Source organism: Mesocricetus auratus, unplaced genomic scaffold (genome assembly GCF_017639785.1).
Source record: "Mesocricetus auratus isolate SY011 unplaced genomic scaffold, BCM_Maur_2.0 Super-Scaffold_100021, whole genome shotgun sequence".
Lineage (NCBI taxonomy): Eukaryota > Metazoa > Chordata > Mammalia > Rodentia > Cricetidae > Mesocricetus > Mesocricetus auratus.
Window position 1 is genome coordinate 28833710 of NW_024429202.1, and position 18760 is coordinate 28852469.

Here is an 18760-nt window from a genome sequence, read left to right on the forward strand (position 1 = left end):
TTGTTTTCCAGATTTTACTCGGTCTTCTTTTACTCAAGGTTTTTAGACTTAAAAAAAAAAGTAGAGAGGGGGAAAAGCCACTTGAGTTCTTCCTCTCGTGTAGATGGCTCCTTGCTAGCTGATCCTTCAGACCCGTGACTCATTTCATGCACACCATCTGTTCTGTCTTGGTGTCAGCGTTTTATCTTGACTTGGAGACACAGTGAAAACTGGGGTTGAATCCACTCTAAAGTTCTGGGGCTTTTTTCCTTAAAGACAGCAGGACGGTTCCAATGCAAAAGAACAGCCACGTCTCAATGCTTCTGCTGGTAGCTTGTTCTGTCACCCGCAGGAGGCAAACTTCTTGGAGCATATAGCACTGCTCAGATAGGAAAAACAGAAGCAGAGATGTGATTTGCTAAACACCATTCTGAGTTACAATGCAGAAGAGTCACTGCCAACTCTGGAAAGACTTGGGGAGGGCGTGTGTATGAACCACGTGTGTGTGAGGCCATTGGATGGTGTAGGATTCCCCGGAGCTGGAAGTGCAGGTGGTGGAAAGCTACCTGATATGGGCACTGGGAACCATATCCGGGTCCTCTGGAAGAACAGCATGTACTGGTAACCCGGGAGCCATCTCTCCAGGGAGCCATCTCTCCCGGTCCTTGTTTGATTTTGAGATATGTAGCCTAGCTGGGTAGGAGTTCTTCCCAAATTATTTTCCCCCTTGACCTTTCCTCATGGGCCTGTTTTTGCATATTATCCTCTGCACTATACTGCACATGCTTTTTTAGGTTGGTATTTTCAGGGCCGTGAGTTATGTCTACAGAATCCTTTTTAAATATCACTTAAGGGGCTGGAGAGCACTGGCTGCTCTTGCAGAGGTCCTGAGTTCAGTTCCCAGCAACCACATGATGGCTCACAACCATCTATGGTGGTATCTGATGCCCTCTTCTGGCATAAAGGCATAGATATCACTTAAGGGACTGGAGAGATGGCTCAGTGGTTAAGAGCACTGGCTGCTCTTGCAGAGGACCTGGTTCCCAGAACTCACGTGGTGACTCACAAATGCCTGTAACTCCAGTTCCAGGGTATACAGTGTCCTGTTCTGGCAACCTTGGGCATCCACACACACAGTGTGTATATACACACACTTGAACCCACACACACAGACAGAACAAAACACATCTTTAAAAATAGGATTTAAGCAGGGCGGTGGTGGCGCACGCCTTTAATCCCAGCACTCGGGAGGCAGAGGTAGGCGGATCTCTGTGAGTTCGAGGCCAGGCTGGACCGAAAGCCTCCAAAACAATACAGAGAAACCCTGTCTCGTAAAAAAACAAAAACAAAAAAATATGATTTAAATTGACATGTATAACAAGTGTCCTTGTACTAGGACTTTTGGGGGGAAGTTTAGAGAAAATACAAAAACATGTATGGGGATACCTATAGAGAAGTTAATCCTTTAAAGACCATGTGCAAAGCGTGAAGAATACTCTACCTGATTGATGTAGTTGTCTTCTACAACGAGGACCTAAGAATCGTCTACCGGAGGAATCAGGATAAACTGCGGTTGTGAAGCTAGCAATTATGAAAATTCTTGACAGCTGCTACCTCCTCAGATGGCTGGACGACCTGGATGTCAGGTCGCACATCAGAGCCCAAAGTCTGTGAGCATTGCTTTCCCTTGTAAGACTGACTACATGAGGATTCAAGGAAACTGATTTATAAGGGTTTGAGTATTTACTATGGGTCTCCCTAGCAGGGCAACTTCCTCAAAACCAAGTGTGTGTATTGATGCCCACAGAGTCCGAGTTGAAGCAAGAACACTCTCAAGAAACCTTAGTTTTAAAAACAATCCAACAGGGCTGGAGAGCTGGCTCAAGAGGTGACGAATGCATACTGAGGACAGTTCAGTTCCCAGCACCACCTCACACCGGTAGTAACTCCAGCTCCAGGAAGACCCCACGCCCTCTTGTGGCCTCCTCGAGCACAGCACTCGCATGCAAAAACCCACACACATTCACATAATTAATAAATCCTATAAACAAAGAACTCCTGGCTTCCCTGTGCCCAATCCCTGCTTCTTATTCAGTTCTAATCCTTGTAGGCCAGGGGGCTTAACAATCTTCCTTTCCTCCAACGCAAGAGTTGAGACCCTTTAGGTCGTCCCAGAGCTCGGCTTGGAACCCTCCGTTGCCGGCCGAGCCCCACGCCCCCCGGCCCGCCCCGCGCCGCTTGTTTACTCCCCGGCGCAGCCTAGTTCTCCCCGGAGCCCGCCCCCGCCGGCCGCCTATTGGTCGAAGTGACGCGAAGGCCTGCGCTGATTGGCGTCAACGGCAGAGGCGCGGGTGAGCGGGGTAGGCTGCGCTTGAGGCCCAGAAGGGGTAGCAGGCCATGGCGGCGGCGGCGGCGGCGGCGGCGGCTGTGGCGGGTTGGCTGGGCTGGGTGCTTGCCGCGCTCTGTCTGGGCAGCACCGCGGGGGAGGCGGCGCCGGGAGCGGGACTGCTGGGCTTCTGCATGGAGGACAGCGCGCCGGGCGCAGGCTCACTGCGCGGAAGGGCAGCGCCGGAGGCCACTTTCTGCTTGCGACTCTTCTGCTCGGGCTTAGCCAACAGCTCCTGGACCTGGGTGGCCCCGGAGGGCGCAGGCTGCCCCGAGGGCGGGCGGGCCACGGAGCCCGAGGAGACGGCCGCCCCCACGGGCGAGTGGCGTGCGCTGCTGCGCCTGCGCGCCGAGGCCGGGCACCCGCGCTCCGCGCTGCTGGCGGTGCGCGTGGAGCCGGGTGGAGGAGCAGCCGAGGAGGGGGCGCCACCCTGGGCGCTGGGGCTGGGGGCGGCCGGGTTGCTGGCCCTGGCGGCCGTGGCGCGCGGCCTGCAGCTGAGCGCGCTGGCGCTGGCGCCGGCCGAGGTGCAGGTGCTGCGCGAGAGCGGCTCGGAGGCGGAGCGCGCGGCTGCGCGGCGCCTCGAACCCGCGCGGCGATGGGCCGGCTGCGCCCTGGGCGCGCTGCTGCTGCTGGCCAGCCTGGCGCAGGCGGCACTGGCGGTGCTGCTGTACCGAGTGGCCGGCCAGCGCGCCGTGCCCGCCGTGCTGGGATGCGCGGGGCTGGTGTTTCTGGTGGGCGAGGTGCTGCCGGTCGCCGTGAGCGGCCGCTGGGCGCTGGCGCTGGCGCCGCGCGCGCTGGGCCTCAGCCGCCTGGCGGTACTGCTTACCTTGCCCGTGGCGCTGCCAGTGGGGCAGCTGCTGGAGCTGGCAGCGCGGCCGGGGCGTCTGCGTGAGCGCGTGCTGGAGCTGGCGCGCGGCGGCGGCGACCCCTACAGCGATCTCAGCAAGGGTGTCCTGCGCTACCGGACCGTGGAGGACGTGCTCACGCCCCTCGAAGACTGCTTTATGCTGGATTCGGGCGCTGTCCTGGACTTCAGCGTCCTCGCCAGTATCATGCAGAGCGGCCACACGCGCATCCCGGTGTACGAGGAGGAGCGTTCCAACATCGTGGACATTCTGTACCTCAAAGACTTGGCCTTCGTGGACCCCGAGGACTGCACGCCGCTCAGCACCATCACTCGCTTCTACAACCATCCACTCCACTTCGTCTTCAACGACACCAAATTGGACGCTGTCCTGGAGGAGTTTAAGCGAGGTAAGGTGGAAAGGGTCTCACTCTGCTGGAAAAGGCACTAAGACTTGACCTTTTCCAGAAAGTGATGGCCTTGAATCTGGGAGTGACGTTTTGGAAATATTTAAAGATCGTCTTTTAGAAGCAGGAAGGAAGTGCTGTGTCAGTCTGATGCAGGAGGACTAGAGGGTGGTTCCGGGCCAGCCTGGGTTATGTAGTAAGACCCTGTTTACTTAAAAAAAAAAGTGCTTGCCTAACATACACAAAGCCCTGAATCACTAAGTAGGTGGTGGGCCTACCTCCTTGGAAAGATGAAAGCCAACCTGGGCTAAAGAGTCTGTCTCAAAAATGAATGAAGGAATAAAAGCCTCCCACGACCCTTTTCCCCCCATTGGCAGCCAGCGTGTCTACTTGGCTCTAACCCCAGAGGTTTCTTTCTCCTGGGCCATTTCTGTGCACTTGGGCTTTCAAGCTCACCCAGAGTCTTGGATAGTAACTAAGAGGATGTCAAAAAGATAACTGCAATTCATCAACTTCGCCTATTTAACATTAAATTGCCTGGACCTGTGATGTCAGGACAAGGCAGGACTCAAATACTCTAATGCAGGTACAGAGAAGACTTTCATTTAATGCCATTGAAAGCAACGTCATGAATAATGACTAAACTTCCCTTCCTGGCTTGTTTTCCCCCTAACAGTTTTTTGTTTTGTTTTTTGAGATTTTTATTTGTGTGTGTATGAGTGTTTGCACGTGTTATATCTGTACCATGTGCATGCAGTTTCTATGGAAACCAGAAGAGGGGGCTGGAGTCACAGATGGTTGTTAGCCACCCCGTAGGTGCTGGGAACCGAGTACTGGGTCCTCCGATGCTCTTAACAGCTGAGCCATCTCCCCAGCTTCCCCCTTTCACTTGAATTGTTTTTAAGTGCCAGTAATGAAGTTCAGGGCCTCATCCTTTCGAGACAAGCGCTCTTCCTGTGAGCCACGCCCCTGTTTCCATTTCCACTAAGGTCTCTGGGAGTCTCCCTGAACTCTACATTTTTCACCAAATCCTTTCACTGGTTTGTTTAAGCAGCTTTTTAATTTTTTTTTTTTAGGATTTACTTACGTATGTTAGTGTTTTGCCTGCATATATGTATGCACACTGTGTACATGTCTGGTGCCCCTGGAACTGGAGCTGTGGGTGCTTGTGGGCGCTACATGGGTGCTGGGAACTGAACCCAGGCGGTGCTTTACCACAGATGCCTGGAACCAGGTCCCATCTATCAAGGTTGAAAGTAGAAACCATGAGGCTCTTCAAATGCTAACATGCTAGGCGAGTTGGTGACTGCACCTTTAATCCCAGCATTTGGGGAGGCAGAGGCAGATGGATCTCTGGGTTTGAGGACAGTCGGGGCTACACAGAGGAATCCTGTTGGGGGTTAGGGCGGCAAAAACAACAACCAAAAAGATACGAGTTCCTCTATAGCACTCTGTCCTCATCCTTACAGTGCTTCCCAGAGCCTACGTGATCTTTTCCTCCCCGATATGCCTCCTTGGAGGGTGGGGGTGGTAGACACCAGGGCTCTGGGTGGAGTAGGTTGCTTGATAAGAAGTGGCAGATGGAGCAAAACCCCTTGAGTTGGGCAAGGGGCAAATCTTCTGGCCCCAGGTTGACTCAGTGAGCCCTGGACAGTCAGTAAGAGGCAGCTCTGGGTAATGAGCACACTACTCTTGTATTGAGTGCAGTGTGTGCCAAGCTCTGACGGGTACTCTGCATGCCCAGTCTCCCTTTGTCTTTGCAGGAGACCCATGTGTAGATCATGAATGGGAGGCTTGAATGAATTTGAATGGTCTGTTGGAGGACCTCTCCAGTGTGTCCTGGCTTTTTTCCTAGAACTTGGTCCTGCAGCCCTCTTTCTGGGGTGGGGTCCATCTGGGCTCCTCACCCTAAAGCAAGACACTTCTCATGGTGTGAGAGCCCGCCAGCAGGGTTCTGTTCTTTCCCTGCCTGCTTTGAGTTCCCAGGTCATAGGAAGACTGCTGAGTCTCTCTTGCTCTGATAGTTTATCAAAGACAGAGACTCAGGTCTGGTGAGCTCATTAGTCTAGTGACCATCATTCCTGAGAGAGGGTGTTTGTCCACTCCAAGTGAATTAGGCTTTAATGTGAACCTGGAAGGATAGGTCCTTTAGGAGAGAAATAAATATAGAGACCATCATTGTCCCTCCGGTGTGTCAAACTCTCTTGTTACTAAGGTCTTTAAATTGTTCACTCACATCAAGGTTGGTGGCATAGGCCTTACCAGAGCAAATTTCTGGTTGACCTGTCAGTAGGAAAGATGTCCCAGCTGAGGACAGAGGCGCGGAGGGACTGTGAATTTGAAACCGCGTGGGATGGGAAAGAGGAGTGGGCGAGGGAGGTGCATGCTGCAATGTCCGTTAGGAATTGGCAGCGCTGTTCAGGATGAGGTTGGTGAGAGCTGCTTTTCATTTAGTTAAAATGTTCACAGAGGCGGGGCTGCAGAGATGGCTCAGCAGTTAAGGGTACTGATTGCCCTTTCAGAGGACCTGGATTCACTTCCCCGCTCCCACATGGCCCCTCACAGCTGCCTGTAACTCCAGTTGCAGGGGATCTGACACCCTCACATAGATAGATACATTCAGGCAAAACGCCAATACACATAAAATGAAAACAAATTATTTTTAGGAATGTTCACAGAGGCAAGATGAGTGGAATGATTGTGTATTGCATTGTGGACATGGGTTTGAGCAGTAGAGCTATGAACTAGGTGGCTTTGTTTTTTGAGACAGGGTCTCACTATGTAGCCTTGACTGGCCTTTAACTCCTATCTGCCTGCTTCTGCCCACCCAAGTGCTAGGACTAAAGTGCTGGGTGTGTCCTACGCCCAGATCCTCTGAGTGATTTTTACTGACCGGTGGCTGATGTGGACAACAATGGTGTGGGGAACCCAGGTAATGTGCCACATCGGCCTGTGGAGGTGACCAGGGAGGCATTAGGAGGTAGAACAGAGGATATTTGCTGTTTGGCTAGGGCTGTGGGGCCAGAGGTAGTAGTAGTATTGGAGGAGGCCTACGTGTCTTCCTGTATGATAGCATTGGCTTCCGTAAGGCCTGGAGCCAGCAGCAAGTGAGTGTTTTCTTACATTGGAATTTGTGTCCCAAGGAGCAGATTCCGAGCAGGCAGCTGATATGAACTGCAAACAAAAGACTGAAGAGGAGGTGAAGATCTGAATGTCAGTGTAGACGTAATCTAACTCCTGAGCTACAGGAGTGGCACAGAGAACCCAAGCCCTGGGGAACACAAAGCTTGCAGGATGTTAGGGCTGGGAAGGATGCCGAGAACAGGCTGGACCCTGGAAGTGAGAGGGACCCAGACGCTTAGGGTGTCCTGAGAGCTGAGAGAACAGACCACCTTCTGAGAGAGGTCAGCAATCAGGATGACTGGCTGACTTTCCTCCCAAGTGCTAGGGAAGTGACCCAGAGCCATGTACATGTTAGTCAAACACTGTGCCACTGAGTTTTTGCCCTTGATCTGTGGGTCTGGGCAGAGGAGTAACTGGGAGAATGAATGCGGATGGTCTTCATTCACTGTGCGTGGCTGTGAAGTAGAGCCCAGGAAGCAGTGACTAGCAGAGGACCAAAGGTTGGAGGATGTGTGGCAGGGGAGGAGCCCTCTGCTCTTGGGTTTTAGGAGGGGAAAATAGAGCAGGTTCCATTAGACATGTCAACAAGAAGGAAATGACACAGACAGAGCAGGCCACGGTGTGGTTGCTCCAGATTTGGGGTGGGTGTCCTCTGGAGAACTCAGCAGGAAGGTGTCAAGCATCCCGATGCTTGGGGCTGAATGCCTCTGTTTAAATAGACTAGTCCAGAAGCTTCCCGGTAACGTGCCTTCTAGAAGCTGGGTATATATAACCTGGAGATCCAGTGGGGTCCTGTGGCGAACGGGCTTCCTTGGCTTCTGCGACCCTGCATTTCCTCATGTGGGTCCCTTTTGTCCCAGCTCTTCTATATACTTTTCTCCTCTTGAGAACAAATTACAGTCTTCTGATGTCACAGTTCTTAGGTCGGTTCTCTCCCCTCTCACAAGCATCTGAGACTGTGGTGCCTCTGGTCTTTCTGGGGCTTGAGTCTGTGGTACCATGTCAAATAACCCTTTGGGGCTCTGGTCCATGTGCTCATTCCAAGCACCATTAGGTTGGGACTTTGGTAAACTGGCGGGGGAGGTGCCCCTTGCCGGGGATTATTTTGTGCACAAGTCACCTGACGGAGAGTGTGTTGGAGCTCTAGTGACTTGTATTTTCTGTAAAGCTTTCTTCCCTGTCAGCCCCGTGAGACTCTTGAAGCAGAGGAAGGATTAGGGATGAGCTTTTCATTCAGCCTCTGCCTTCATGAGCTTGAGGTCTGGTTTACTGTCTGTTAAGCCAAGGATTGTCATGGTGCTGAGATGAGTCAGATTTGCCCAGTTGCTGGGAGGAATGTTGGCACATGATTTTTCTCAATGTGCGTGCATACATGATTGCTTTAGGAGACAACAAAGGGGGCTTGAGGCATAGGTCAGTTCTGGCAATAGTGAGAAAGACCGTGGTTTCTATCCCCAGCACACACACACACACACACACACACACACACACACACACACACACACACACACACAGGGGTGCGGCATGAACAGGCCTTCCAGCCTCCAAATAATTGCAGCACTTTTGAGCCTGCTAACTAAGAATGAAATTCTAGAGCCTTCCAGTTTGTGGTTATTTGTGAGATCACACCAGTCACACCTGCCATGGCTCTGTGGAGCTGGCCTAGCCAGATTGTGCGTCTGCCCTAAGTAGTATTCAGTCCTGTCCAGTTGGGGACAAAGTGTTAATCCCTCCAGCCTCCCTTTTTGTCCCCCTGCTATTTTCTTGTAAAAGGCCTTCTGTCCCTCCAAGCTCTCTGTCTTATGGTCTTTTGTATTCATATGGCCAGGGTATTCTCCAATTTGTTATTGAAGCATCCTGGTGCAACAGGTCACAGAATTGTGAGTCTTTTTCAAAGCAGCTTTAGCGCACAGGAGAGGTTAATCCCTTCCAGTAAGTAGCATGCCAGAGGGGCTCACTCTTGGGAGGAGGGAGTACATTGTGGATTCTCTACTCTGAGTGGCCTTTTATTTAGAACCCAAGCTTTGGGTTTGAGAATCCAAAACTTGCATCTTGCACTCTTGACCTTCCCTGCATGACCTCACAAGTTTATTCCATGGCAGAGCAGCCCTTGTGGAAATGGCACCTGCCTGCTGGCTTGAGCCAATTCTAGCACTATCACCAAGGACTGGAAGGAATTTAGAAACCTGGCACTTTGGCCCAGTGCCTCTGACTCAGCAGAATGGGCAGTTGTCGGGGGCAACTTTTCCTTCTGGGAGACTTTAATCTTTTCCTGGGTCATTTAGAGCCTCCTGAAGAAAGATGCTTTATTTGGTTATGTGTCATGGTTCAAAAGGCTTGGACATTTCTCCAATAGCCCTCATGTGGGTCTGGACTGGTTTTTTCACTAGTAATAAGAATGTGCGTTCTCACTGCTTTGCTTCAGACCTGCCTGTCTCCACCCTCTAACCCACCCGTGGCTCTGGAGCCCTGGAGTGGACCCTTTTCTGGGTTGTGGTATGCTGTGAGTGTTAGGCATGTATACACCAGGTTTCAAGGATGTGTTATGGAATATAAAGACAGGTATAAAATATATGTTGTGTTTTTATGTTAGTTACATGTTGAAACGATACTTTAGCTATATTGGATAACATGCAGTCTTAAAATGCTACTGAAACATTTTAAATTATACTCATAGCTTACACTCCGTCTTTCAAATAGATGTAAAGTTTTATAGATAGAAAACACTTATGTGACCCTAAATAAATTTCTGAAGTTTCCCCAACATTTGCCAACCCTATAAGAGCTGGGTTTTTTCAAGCTCTTCTGTCCTTACTAAATTAGCCAGGTGGGAAAGTGAATGAGGAAGAGTTGGGAGTAAGCTGGCATGGTCCAATGCTAGCTCTTCCTCTTGACATGGGATTCTAAATGTCCATGCCTACTCAGCCCCATCCTCTGGAGGACCCCTGACTGGCAGGGAGGACCTCTGAGGATGCGTGTCTGTCCTCTTAGCACTAGAGAGGCCAGAGGGTAACAAGCAAAAGAGGAAAACAAAGCACCATGCTGTACACTTGATCTCAACACTCCTGAGAATGAGGCAAAAAATCACATCAGGCAGTGGTGGCACCCACCATTAATCCCAGCGGAGGCCGGTGGATGTCTGGGAGATCAAGGCTAGCCAAGTCTACAGAGGGAGTTCCAGGACAGCCAGGGCTACTCACAAAAACCCTGTCTCAAAAAGCCAAAGGGGGTGTGTGTAAGAAGAGGGCTGAGGATGTAGCTCGGGGAAGGGGTAGAGTGCTTGTGTAGCAGGTTGAGGCACTTGCGTGCTAGTGCTCAGAGGACAGGGTGTGGCAAGTATAAGCATCTTCTTTCCTTTGGTGCAAGGAAACCTAAGGATGCCTGCAGACTGCAAGTAAGTGTCCCCTCCTACAGGGAAGTCCCACCTGGCCATTGTGCAGAGGGTGAACAATGAAGGTGAGGGTGACCCCTTCTACGAGGTGCTGGGCCTGGTCACCCTGGAGGACGTCATTGAGGAGATCATCAGGTCTGAGATCCTGGATGAGTCTGAAGACTACCGTGAGTTTGACTGTTGTCCTTTCTCTAACTCAGAGCCCTTCCAGCAGCCTGAGGGGTGTCTGTTTCAGAGACCAGTGGGTCTTAATGCTGCTGAGAACTGGCTAGAGTTCCATCCAGACCTTATCTTCCCTACTGTGGTATGGGCCAGTGTTGTCTCTCCATTCAAGCCATGCAGACCGTCCCATTGTTGACTTCTGTGGCCCCTGTGTGAGCAGAGGGTTGTAAGAGCCCTCCATTACTGGACAGAGTGTCTGCCCTTGATAGGCCAGTGCCTTTCTGCTGCTCTTGCTGACCCACATTCTTTTGTGCATAGCTTCTTAATGCATTCTTTGAGCTGGATATGAAGCTCGGTAGTAGAGTATTTGTGTAGCTTGAATGGAGCTGCATTTGGTCACCTGCACATCGTAGGTTTAAAAAAAAACCAAACAAACCACATGCCTTTAATCTCAGCAAGGCAGAGGCATGTAAATCTCTGAGCTTCTGGCCAATGGGATATATAGTTTACCCTGTCTCCGAAAAGAAAAGAAAAAAAAAAGGATTCATTATGACCAGCTATTGAGCAGGTCTTCTGAAGCAGACAGTTGTGGTACCTTTGATTGTGTCTTCTTCTTCTAAGGTTATCAGAAAGCTCTGTGGGGCAGACTCAGAGCCCGTGCTTAATAGCTGGGGCCTCACATGGCTACTTGGGACCCTGCCATGCCATGCCTGTCTTTGGTTCTGTTTGTGAGCCGATGCAGGGTCACCAGGGTAGCTGCTGCCATTTGCTGTGGGCGTTCTTTGAGCGCGTGTACCCTGAAGGATCTCCACAGCAGCATTTTCCCCTGCAGGAGAGCCAGACTTCCTCTGGACATGGCTGGAAATGGCATGTGTGCTATTGCCTCCTCTGTCCTAGGCACTGGGATTGTTGTGTGCTGATCATGGCAGCTCTGTGTCTTGCAGGGAGCAGTGCCGAAGATGTTTCTTTGGGGCCCTGGTGATGTCTCCCCTGAAATCCCTGGGTCTTGGGAGGAAGGAGTAGGTGACAGTACCTTGTTTGTGTTCATAATTGGGTGCCAACATCTGCTTATGCCATCTTTTCCCTGCCTGTGCAGACGCCAGGGTGAGGAAGAAGACTGTTGCCCTGAGCACCCCTCTCAAGCGGAAGGAGGAATTCTCCTTATTCAAGGTGTCTGATGATGAATATAAAGTAAAAATCTCACCTCAGCTGCTCCTGGCCACCCAGCGCTTCCTTTCCCGAGGTGAGGGTGAAGGGTGGTCCTTGCCCCTGGTCTCACCACCCAGAGGGTCAAGAAACCACCCAGGCCAGATGCCAGCTTGGCTCCTAGTGAGCTGGAGGCTCTCGAAGAGCATCTGCTTCCCTCTGCAGAGCTCGTGGGAGTCTCCTGATAAGGCGTGTTCTGGGAACCTCATCTGGCCCATGTTGTATGCCCTGCTTGGCTCTCTTGTGTGGATTGCCGCAGCCCAGGGACCACTGGGAGAGCCCAGGAGGCAGCAGGAGGCAGGTGTGATGACAGGCCATTTGGGCCCCAGTGGACACTGTCCCTTTCTCCCACCGTGGGGCAGAGGTGGATGTGTTCAGCCCATTGCGAATCTCCGAGAAAGTCTTGCTGCATCTGCTGAAGCATCCCAGTGTCAACCAGGAGGTGAAGTTTGATGAGAGCAACCGCCTGGCCGCACACCATTACTTGTACCAGCGCAGCCAGCCGGTGGACTACTTCATTCTCATCCTGCAGGTAACCATGGTTGCCCAGACCTGGAAAGAGAGCGACCCAGACAGCCACCCTTAAACAATTGGGGCAGAGGTTCCTGCTATACTGTTACGATGGAGAGATAACCTGTCCACCTCTGTCTTCCTCGCAGGGCAGGGTCGAGGTGGAAATTGGGAAAGAGGGCCTGAAGTTTGAGAACGGGGCCTTCACATACTATGGAGTGTCTGCCCTGGCAGCTCCATCTTCAGGTAAGCCATGGCCCCTTTGGATCTGAGGGTTGTGGCCAGCTGCCTGCCTCTGACACTCTGGATGTTGCAGCAGGTCTGCGTGCCCAGGATACTGGCTTCCCAAGAGCCTGTGTCTGTCCCACAGAAGACTTGTCTCTAGGCAGTGTAGAGGGCAGAGCAGCATCTCTGCCTTGTCTATCTTGGTAGCCCACTCAGTGTGTGCAAACGCTCCAAGATTGCTTCTTCATGGTCTTCCCTGCTCCCGCCCATCCCCTCTCAAAGGTGACTTAAGCACCAGAGGCTGTGCAGTTGTCCATTGCCTCCCACCGTCTTTGATTATTTCTTTCGTAGCTCACCAGTCCCCAGTGTCTTCACGCCAGCTCATCCGCCATGACCCACTGCCTGAACCAGCTGAGAGTAGCCGCCCCTCCACGTACTGTCCTGACTACACCGTGAGGGCCCTTTCTGACCTGCAGCTCATTAAGGTGACTGTTTGAGCTGCACATTGGTGCTGCTTTAGCTGGCTTTGTGCTCCAAGGAGACTAGTCTAGCTGGTCACTGAAGATGGAGAGTGAACTCGGCACAGGCTCACACCCTGAATGGTGGTACCTCCCCCTCTCCCTGGACTCTTGGGGTCTGGGTCTATCTGGAGGCCTTATACCTGATCTCTCCATTGTAGATCTTAAAATCACTTGACCTTAAAACAAAACCACATGGCTAAAGGCTTTCAGCGCTTCGCTAGTTCAGAGGCCATGCCTGTCTAGTGCAAGCCAGAGGTGGGAGGGAGCTCTGCTGTATGTATCTCACAGATTGCACCTACTGGGTAATTTCTTTCTTCTCTTATCCTCTAGGTCACACGGCTGCAGTACCTTAATGCCCTCCTGGCTTCCCGAGCCCAAAGCTTGCCTCCATCCCCAGAGAATGCTGAGCTCCAGGCCATCCCAGGCAGCCAGACCAGGCTTCTTGGTGACAAGTCCACCGAGACAGCAGGTGAGCCCCGCATGGTACATCCTGCAGTGTTGGGGCCCAGGGCTCACGAGAAATCCCGCTACTGTGCTGCCTGTGTTTTCTGCTCCCCCTGTCTTGTATCTTCCTATTTCTCTGCCCATCCTTTCCCTTCTTGCTGTTGTAGTAGCTTGGATTACACGATCAAGTGGCACTCAGAATAGAATAGAGCAGACACCCTTTTCTCTCCGTGGCCTCTTAGAGGTGGCTTAATTATGTCTGGATAAGTGGGGAGATGTTCAGTTTAGAAACTCTCAGGCCACTTAAGATCGGGTCAGGCCACTTATCGAGATCTGGCTTTTCCTTGGCCCTGGCTCAGAGGCGCACTTGCTGTGGAGTTGGGTCAGCACATGTGGATAGTGAAGTTGTATAGAAAAAAGTGCTTGGGTTAGGGGCAGAAACGAACACGTTTTTACAGTAGAAGTCGCTTTTTGAATCAAGAGGTGACACAAGGTAAAAAGGACAGAAACCCTTGACCCATGCCTTTAATTCCAGCACTCGGGAGGAAGAGGCAGGCGGATCTCTGAGTTCGAGGCCAGCCTGGTCTACAGAGCGAGTTTCAAGACAGCCTCCAAAACAATACAGAGAAACCCTGTCTTAAGACAAACAAACAAACAAAATCTCAAAAACATGAATGTCTTCTGGCTCCAACCACTAACATTGCATAGGCTGTATTCAGGGTACAGATATGAGCTGGGACTGATAGTTCTCTCCTTGGAACATGTCTTCACCAGGAATTTTTCTCTCCTTCCCCCCCTTCCACCTTCTGTCATCCATCCGCGTGTCCCCCCTTCACTCCCTCCTCCTCTTTCCTTTCCCTGCTTTTTCCTTTCTTTCCATGTGCTGGGGGTGACGTAAAGCCTTGCACACACTAGGCGAGCATTCTACCATTTGAGCTGTACCTCTATTCTGTAGAGAATTTGTTTTTTAATGACTTGTTATGTATACAGTCTTCTGTCTGCATGCCAGAAGAGGGCACCAGATCTCATTACAGATGGTTGTGAGCTGTTATGTGGGTGCTGGGAATTGAACTCAGGACCTTACCAGTGCTCTTAGCCTCTGAGCCATCTTTCCAGCTCCCTAGTCTCTACAGAACTTTTAATTCTCTTGGCTTTGCCCACTCTTTGGGCTATCCTATAAAAAGAGTAAGTTACAGTGGCTTGTGGGTTCTTTCTTCCTTATAATGGTTTATCCACCCTCTGCTTGCCAATTTTCACTTAGGTGTGGCCTGATGTTTACTAACTCTGAGGTTTTCCTGTGTTTGTCCCTGTCCTTGAAGAGCTTAAGGTTACTGCATAGTGCTGGTTTCAGTGAGCACTGTTTAAACTAGTACAGGGAAACTCAGTACTCAGTCCCTGTGGATTTGGGCACTAAATCCCTGGCAGAAAAGTGCTTTTGTTGAAATATTTGGAAGGTACAAAAATTTTAAATTGCCTACATCAGTGATTGGGCCAGGTGGTGGCAGCGCCCACCTTTAATCCCACCACTCAGGAAGCAGAGCAGGTAGAACTAGGCCAGCCTGGTCTACATAGTGAGTTCCAGGACAGCCAGGGCTACACAGAGAAACCCTGTCTCAGAAATCCACTAACAAAAACCCTACATCAGGGATCAGCAAACTGTGGTGTGGGAGCCTGATTTGGCCAAGTTCCAGAATTTATAAATACGGTTTTATTAGAGTCCACCCATTTGTTGCTGGCTGTCTGGCTGCCTCTGGGTGGCAATGGTGACCTAACAGGTGACTTGTAAAATGTAAACTCTTGGCCCTTTACTGAAAGTTTTCTGCTCCTGGGACTCCTCACCCTTGCATCCCTGTGATTGGTGACTTCCTCTGTGGTCCCTAGCAAGACCTGTGTAGCACAGAGCCCTCCCCAGCCTTCCGCGTGGTGCTGAGGAGCTGAGGCCCGCTGCCACTCAATAGTGTGTTTCCTCTTCTCTCTTCTCTCCACTCTCTTCAGCCTTCCCAGTAGACCTTTCCCTCTTTGGCACATTTGGAAACTGCAGTTGATAAATGACTGTGGACTAGTGAGCATTTTTTGTTTTAAGAAAACACCAAGGTAAATATCTGTTTCCTTTTTCTTTGGTTTACTTTTCCCATCCTTTAGCTGTTGGTAGGGACTATAGACAGCTTCCCCCAGGTAGGAGTGCGTTCTCTAGGTGGGGGTGAGTTGGGAGGGGTACTGTATTTTATGTTTCTAGTATTTACTTTTTCTAGAAGACAAGGGGTCAGGACACAACTTGTTTATTCCTGGAACATAAGTCTTCCTTGTAGCACAGGGGCTCTTGATGATCCAGGGAAGTTTCTTTTTGCCCAGCATAGCTGCCTAAGCCCCCTGGAGTCAGAAATATATAGCACCTACTGGGTACTATGGCTTAGACCTATAGTCTCCGCACTCCAGAGGATGAGACAAGAGAACTGCCTTGAGTTTGAGGTCACTCTTCACTGCATGGTGAATTCCAAGCCAGCCAGCAAGACTTTGTCTCAAAACAAAATAAGGGCTGGCAGTGTGGCTATATGAGTCAGGATGCTTGCCACCAAGCCTGATGACCCAGGCTCAGTCCCCAGGACCTGTGTGGTAGAAGGTAAGAACTGAGTCCCACAGGTTGTCCTCTGACCTCCATGCACGTCATGACATCTGCATAACCCTCACACATTTACATGCACACACCAGAAGAAATGTAAGAAAAGCTGACTCCCTCTGAAAAATGAAATAAATAAGTTTAAAAGCCAGCTGTGGTAGTACACTCCTATAGACTAGTTCTTGGGAAGTAGAGGTAGGAGGATGTGGCATTCAAGGTCAGCCTGGACTTCACAAGGTCCTGTCTCAACCCTGCTGCCCCAAAGAAGGGGGCGGGGCTGACCCACAAAACCAGTGACAAAAAAAAAAACAATAGTCCATCTTTGTCCTTCATGGGTAGCATCTGCCCTTGGAGTGGGTCTCTTAAGACCTACTGACCATGTTCCTGACTGTGCTTTGATGGTTCCTGAGGTGTCCTAAGGCCCATCTGACCAAGCTGCTTCTTCTGTGTCCTAAAAGTTCAGTACTTGGTTTTGCTAGAGCCTTCTCCCTTGAGTAGTGTGAATACCATTCTCTTTTTCCCCTCTCCTTAGGGTCCAGCAACAGCAGACCTGGCGTCCCAGTGGAGGCGAGCCCTGGGCAGAACCCAGGAGTGTGACTGCTTGCCAGGCAGCCCCGAGCTGGAAATGGACAAGCGTGTGGGGAGCTGGGGAGAGCTAAGCAGGAGCGTCATGCCAGCCTATCCCCAACCTATTCTGGCCACGTTTTAGATGGCCATTATAAGATGTGGGTCCTGGGCCTCCTGAGTGCTAGAGCCTTCAGCTGGCCCTGCCTTCCCTTAGGAGATGGGATTGGCAGAGTGGTCCTCCAGTAGAAGCCTGTTTCTGGGGGGATGAAAGGAACAGCATCATCTCTAGTCCCAGGGTCCAGCTTGTCCCCTGCGACTGTCACAGCAGTGTCTGTACCTCCCTGAACCAGGTGCCACATGGATGGGTGCAGTTACTGCCTTTACATGGCCTTGGCCTGTCTCCCTTTGCTTTTGATTGGCCAACCCTCTGTTGCTGGTTCACTTTATGAGCAAACCAAGAGTGCTGGCTGTAAATGAAGATTCAAATCTATGACCCTGTCATGCACTTTTTGGCTTCCCTTACAATGCCATATTTTCATTCATGCACTCCAGTTTTTTTTTTTCATGTGCCAAATCTAAAAGCACGGTTCCCCAATAAGTCTGTGCCTAGTCCTGCTCCCTCCACAGGAGGTAGCTTCTCTGGCTCCTTCTGAAGTCATGAGCAGGCCGCCCAGTGACACGGGAAGCCTGCCCAGCATGGCCGGTCATCAGCTTGTGTCTCTCTTCCGCCTGCCGGGTCATGGGTGGGAAACCGAAAGTCAGGGTTGGGTACCTGCCTCGTATTTGTGTCCAAGCCTCTGGGGAGATGTGCAGCTATGTCGTGTAGAGAGCAGCACAGGGAGGGTTGTTTGTAAACCTGGAACCTCCTTGTCACCTGCTGAGAAGTTGAGGTTTTCTTATATCTGAAATATTGCTGTTTCCAGTGACACTGCTGTAGAGGTGCAGGGATGGAAAGCACTGGTTTTCTCTCCTACTTTACCTACATTTTCCTTCCACAGTTTCAGCTCTGGGACATAGATTGGGGTGGGAAGGGAGGATTTCTGGAACTTTCCTCAAAAGAATGTGGGTCCTGGTAAGTGAGACTTGCAGGGCAAGAGAACAGTGTCATGCTTGCTGAGAAATATTCCCAAGGAATATGCTCTAATAACAAACTCAGGTTGGAGGCAAATCATTTCTCTCCAGAACAGAATTCTGAATTTTGGCTGCACCTCAGAATCACCTGGCAAATTAGAGCTTCGAGACTTAGGCCCTTCTGGGACATCTGATTTAGTCACCTTGAACACCAGGGTTATGGTCTTGAGATAGGTTTAGATCCATAGAAGAGTTCCATGTGCCCTTTTCTCAGCTTCCCCTAACGTTAACGTGTTAAATAACCTTGTTACATTTATCAAAATTAAAATGTTAACATCGGTGCCATACTATTTAACTGGAGGCTTGATTTGAATTTTTCTGGTAATGTCAAGGTAGGATGCCAAAATGCACTTAACAGCTATTGTTTTCCTTTTTACCTTTGTATTTTATAGTAATTGCAGATTCATACAATTACAAAGATGCAGAGTCCATGCATCCCTTATCTGGTTTTCCTCAGTGGTCCTGTGTCACAAACTATAATGTCATCTCAAAGCCTGGAGTGGTGCAGATGGTACCTGGCCCCTACATGGACCTGAGTAACTGCTACCCAAGTCTAACCCACGTCCTGTCACTACCAGGGTTCCCCCTGGACTGCCACTCAGAGACACCTGCCCCATTACTAAGCCTTGGTAACTGCTAGACTGTTCCTTATCTCTGTTGCGTTGTCATTTCAAGAATGTTGTTTGAGGGGTTGTGCAGTGTGTGGCCATTTGGGGTTGACTTCTTCTCTGGGATTGATCCAGGTCATTGTGTCGGTAGTTTGTTCCCTTTTCTTGCCAAGTGGTATTCCATGGTGTATTCATTGTCCTGTCAAAGGACACCTGGGTTGTTTCCAGTTTTTGGCCTTTTCCAAATAAAGCTGCTATGAACATTCTTGTACAGATTTCAGTGTGAAGATTGGTGTTGACTCTGGGGGATGTGTCAGGAGTACCGTAGCTAGGTTGTTTACTTTTAAAGAGAAACTGCCAGGCCTTTTGGAGTAGCTGGGTACAACTTCAGTTCCTACATGAAGTGTAGGAATGACCCAGTTTCTCATATCCTCCAAGTGATCATTGTTTGTACTTCAGCTATTTAGATAGGTGACCAACAGAACCAGCTGTGTTTCTCATCTGTCACTAATCAAATCCAGCACTACATACTCATCTGCTCATGTTTTCATTTTGTCGTCATTGTCCTCCCCTTTTCCCTGCTTAAGGACTCTTCATATATTCAGATTCTAAAATCCTTCATTGGAGTTTTGGTTTGTA

At 50.6% G+C, this 18760-nt stretch overlaps 1 protein-coding gene and 1 long non-coding RNA gene across 3 annotated transcripts; one reads left to right on the forward strand and one right to left on the reverse strand.

Moving 5' to 3' along the window:
* Positions 1 to 2502, reverse strand: LOC110341890. The gene is made up of 2 exons (XR_002383893.2): positions 1481 to 2502; positions 1 to 358 (listed from the first exon to the last, which is right to left on the reverse strand). It is a non-coding gene; the product is annotated as an uncharacterized LOC110341890 (long non-coding RNA).
* Cnnm3 (cyclin and CBS domain divalent metal cation transport mediator 3) lies at positions 2362 to 18396 on the forward strand. Of its 2 annotated transcripts, XM_040729586.1 has the most exons (9): positions 2362 to 3619; positions 10154 to 10297; positions 11389 to 11535; positions 11861 to 12030; positions 12158 to 12254; positions 12585 to 12718; positions 13085 to 13223; positions 15194 to 15292; positions 16348 to 18396. In XM_040729586.1, the coding sequence occupies exons 1-8, from the start codon at positions 2377 to 2379 to the stop codon at positions 15241 to 15243; spliced, it is 2124 nt and encodes a 707-aa protein (XP_040585520.1). In that variant the 5' UTR covers positions 2362 to 2376; the 3' UTR covers positions 15244 to 15292; positions 16348 to 18396. The 2 variants fall into 2 exon arrangements, with proteins under 2 accessions (XP_040585520.1, XP_040585519.1); XM_040729585.1 differs by lacking the exon at positions 15194 to 15292.
* Positions 18397 to 18760: the final 364 nt, after the last annotated feature.